This window comes from Buceros rhinoceros, unplaced genomic scaffold, assembly GCF_000710305.1.
Source record: "Buceros rhinoceros silvestris isolate BGI_N320 unplaced genomic scaffold, ASM71030v1 scaffold29116, whole genome shotgun sequence".
Classification (NCBI taxonomy): Eukaryota; Metazoa; Chordata; class Aves; order Bucerotiformes; family Bucerotidae; genus Buceros; species Buceros rhinoceros.
In genome coordinates this window covers 1-2,446 of record NW_010416227.1, presented here as the reverse complement: position 1 = coordinate 2,446, position 2,446 = coordinate 1, and the positions used below count along the sequence as shown (strand labels likewise).

Here is a 2,446-nt window from a genome sequence, read left to right as displayed (position 1 = left end):
GCCGTGCAGGTCCTGCCCCCGGCTGGGGGGGGGCGGCCAGTGGGGGCTGCTGTGGCAGCTGACTCCCACTCCCACCCCCATCCTGCTGCTCTCTTCCAGGACAAGCATATCGAAGAGGTTCGAAAGAACAAAGAAGGCAAAGATCCCGGTGAGGCTGAAACCGACTGACTCGGTTCTGGAAACTGACTCTCCCCCACCTCTAAACATCCAAAGACTGTACTGGCCAGTGGTTTTATCTTTGGGTTTTTTGTTTGTTTTTTTTTTTAAGTTTCTAGAAACTGATGTAGAACTGTAAAATTAGATCCCAACTGTACACTTGCTTTGGGGGCTAGAGGGGAGACCTTCCATGTTTCACTTTTCTAAAGTGTTGTCCTTCCAGTGTAGCTATCTTCTTGTTGCATCCTTTTCTACTCCAGGGCGCTCGCCGCTGGGGCGATGGCTAGTACTGTACCAGCTCGGTAAGATGTGTTTGAGCGGAATGTGTAGTCCATGCTGAACCTGTTACACTTCCAAAATCTGACTCTGTCCCAGTCTGCTAAAATCCTGCTGTAACTGAGTGACTAAATAAAGCTGCACAGTGCTGTTATCATGAGAATTACTCGGAAAATGATGAGACAGTAATCTGCTGGCTGAGGTCTGTGACAGGCGTCCCGGCCCAGTGCTGCCACAGCACTTCCCTGCCTGCCCCGGGTGCGCTGCTAGGCTGCCTCTCCCCCCTTGTCTTAATTTCACAATCGGAGCTTTGTTTTGACACCTCGGCGGTTGTCAGCTGGTGTGCGTTTTTGTTCAAAGCAGCTCAGAACCACCTCCCCTGGGCTGCTGACCCCTTAACAAATGGGTCCTTGTTACCACATGACTGAGCTGAGCTGGTTTTGGGGAAGGGTTTCTAGAAGATGGCTTGTGCTGTTGAATGGTGGCTTGTACCACCTCCTGCCATGTTGGAGCAGAGGAGTCTGGCCTGTTCTGTGCTGGGGCCAGGGGCCTGCCCCCATCGAAAGCGCTCTTGTTAGAGAAGTTGTTGTGGTGTCCGCTGCAGACACGCAGGGACGGTGCACTGAGCAGGGCGAGGCTGGAGGTCAGCTCCTGCCCACAGCCAGATGTGGGTCACATCTTCATGTTTCTTGAGGGGTGAGAAATGATCTGACAGCCTGAGCTCAGAGGAACAAGGTGGATGAAGTGCAGAGCTGCTGTATTGTGCAAGTGCTTAAAAAACAAACCAGCTGCTCCAGTCCTGTCCTCTGAGGACACCCACAGGGACTGGTGCTGCTCTGCAGCAGTCTCAGAACAGCCACCCAACGCCTCAGGAAAGCGCCATGTTCTGAGGCTTTAGTGTGTTCCCTCGGAGTGGGGCAGCTCTTGGGTGTCACAGCTTCAACGCTGGCTGGCTCTGGTCTTGGTGAGGCACACTTGCTCCTGTCTTCCCCCATTTGTGTCCTTGATCTTGAGACTCCCAGGCTTGTTTTCAGATTAACTCTGCACTCGGAGCATCTGGTGCTGCCCAGTGGCGTTGATGTGGTCTGAGGATGGAAAAGCTGGTAAGGAATGGGGTTGTCTTAAGGGGCTAATTGAGCCCTGGCTGCTGAAGAAGGAACCTGGGTTTGGGAAGGTGTCACGTACCACACTCGGCACTCTGTACTTAAGCAAAAGCTGATGCTGCTCTGCTGGAATGAGAGAACAGGGCAGTAACACCAGGCTGGGATTGGACCCTCTCCCGGAGGGATTTTCAGAAGTGTTTTGATGCTTCATAGCTGAAGGTAAGAGGCTGTTGGGGAGCAGCCACCCATCTGCAGGGGGGGCATAGCACAGGTTTGGGGCTTTAATGGCACGTAGGGACGTTGGGTGAGCTGAGAGCAGGGGGATGAGGATCCGGTTCTGCCTGGTGAGGTGAGGAGGATGGGGAATGCAGAGCTGCACTTGGAGACAAAGGCTCAAACCTGCTCCATGATGCGCTTCTAGAAGATGGTGAGTGGCTCTAGTACTATGTAATGGAGGTTTAAGTGATGACTGGATCAGTTCCCATAAAGAAGATGAGGCATGCATGGCAATCAAAAAAAAAAAATTGCTCTTTAATGTATTTCTTGCCCTGCTGAGAGAAGGCCAAGTGCCCCATGTGCCATGGGGGGGTTTTTCCCATCTTTTCAAGGGGTGGGGAGGAGGCCGATGACAGCGCTGCCAAACCCCAAATGCTGTTACGAGCACAGAGATGTTAAATGTGAATTTTTGGCTTGCCAAAGCTGTCAGATCTCAGCCTGGGGCCTTCTGTTCCCTCGTCTTCCTTCTGCTCTATGTAGCTGCCTGCGCTGCGCTCAGCAGGAGCTGAATGCCCGGGGCCGGAGCTTGGTCCCGTTCCCGGGGAGCTGCCGGGGGGAGTGAGGGAAGAGAGGGGGGGGCGCAAGCAGGGAGCGGGTGGTGCTGGAAGAGGTCGATGGGACAACAGCTGGATGTC

The 2,446-nt window shown here is 53.7% G+C and overlaps 1 protein-coding gene across 2 annotated transcripts in view; it reads left to right on the top strand.

Annotated features, from left to right (window-relative positions):
- Nucleotides 1–589, top strand: part of STMN1 (stathmin 1) — a 2,855-nt gene extending 2,266 nt beyond the window's left edge. For both annotated transcript variants that reach the window (XM_010137741.1, XM_010137742.1), the window contains one exon: nucleotides 100–589. In XM_010137741.1, the coding sequence (XP_010136043.1) occupies nucleotides 100–168 (69 nt within the window). In that variant the 3' untranslated portion in view covers nucleotides 169–589. The remainder of the gene's footprint in view (nucleotides 1–99) is intronic.
- Nucleotides 590–2,446: the final 1,857 nt, after the last annotated feature.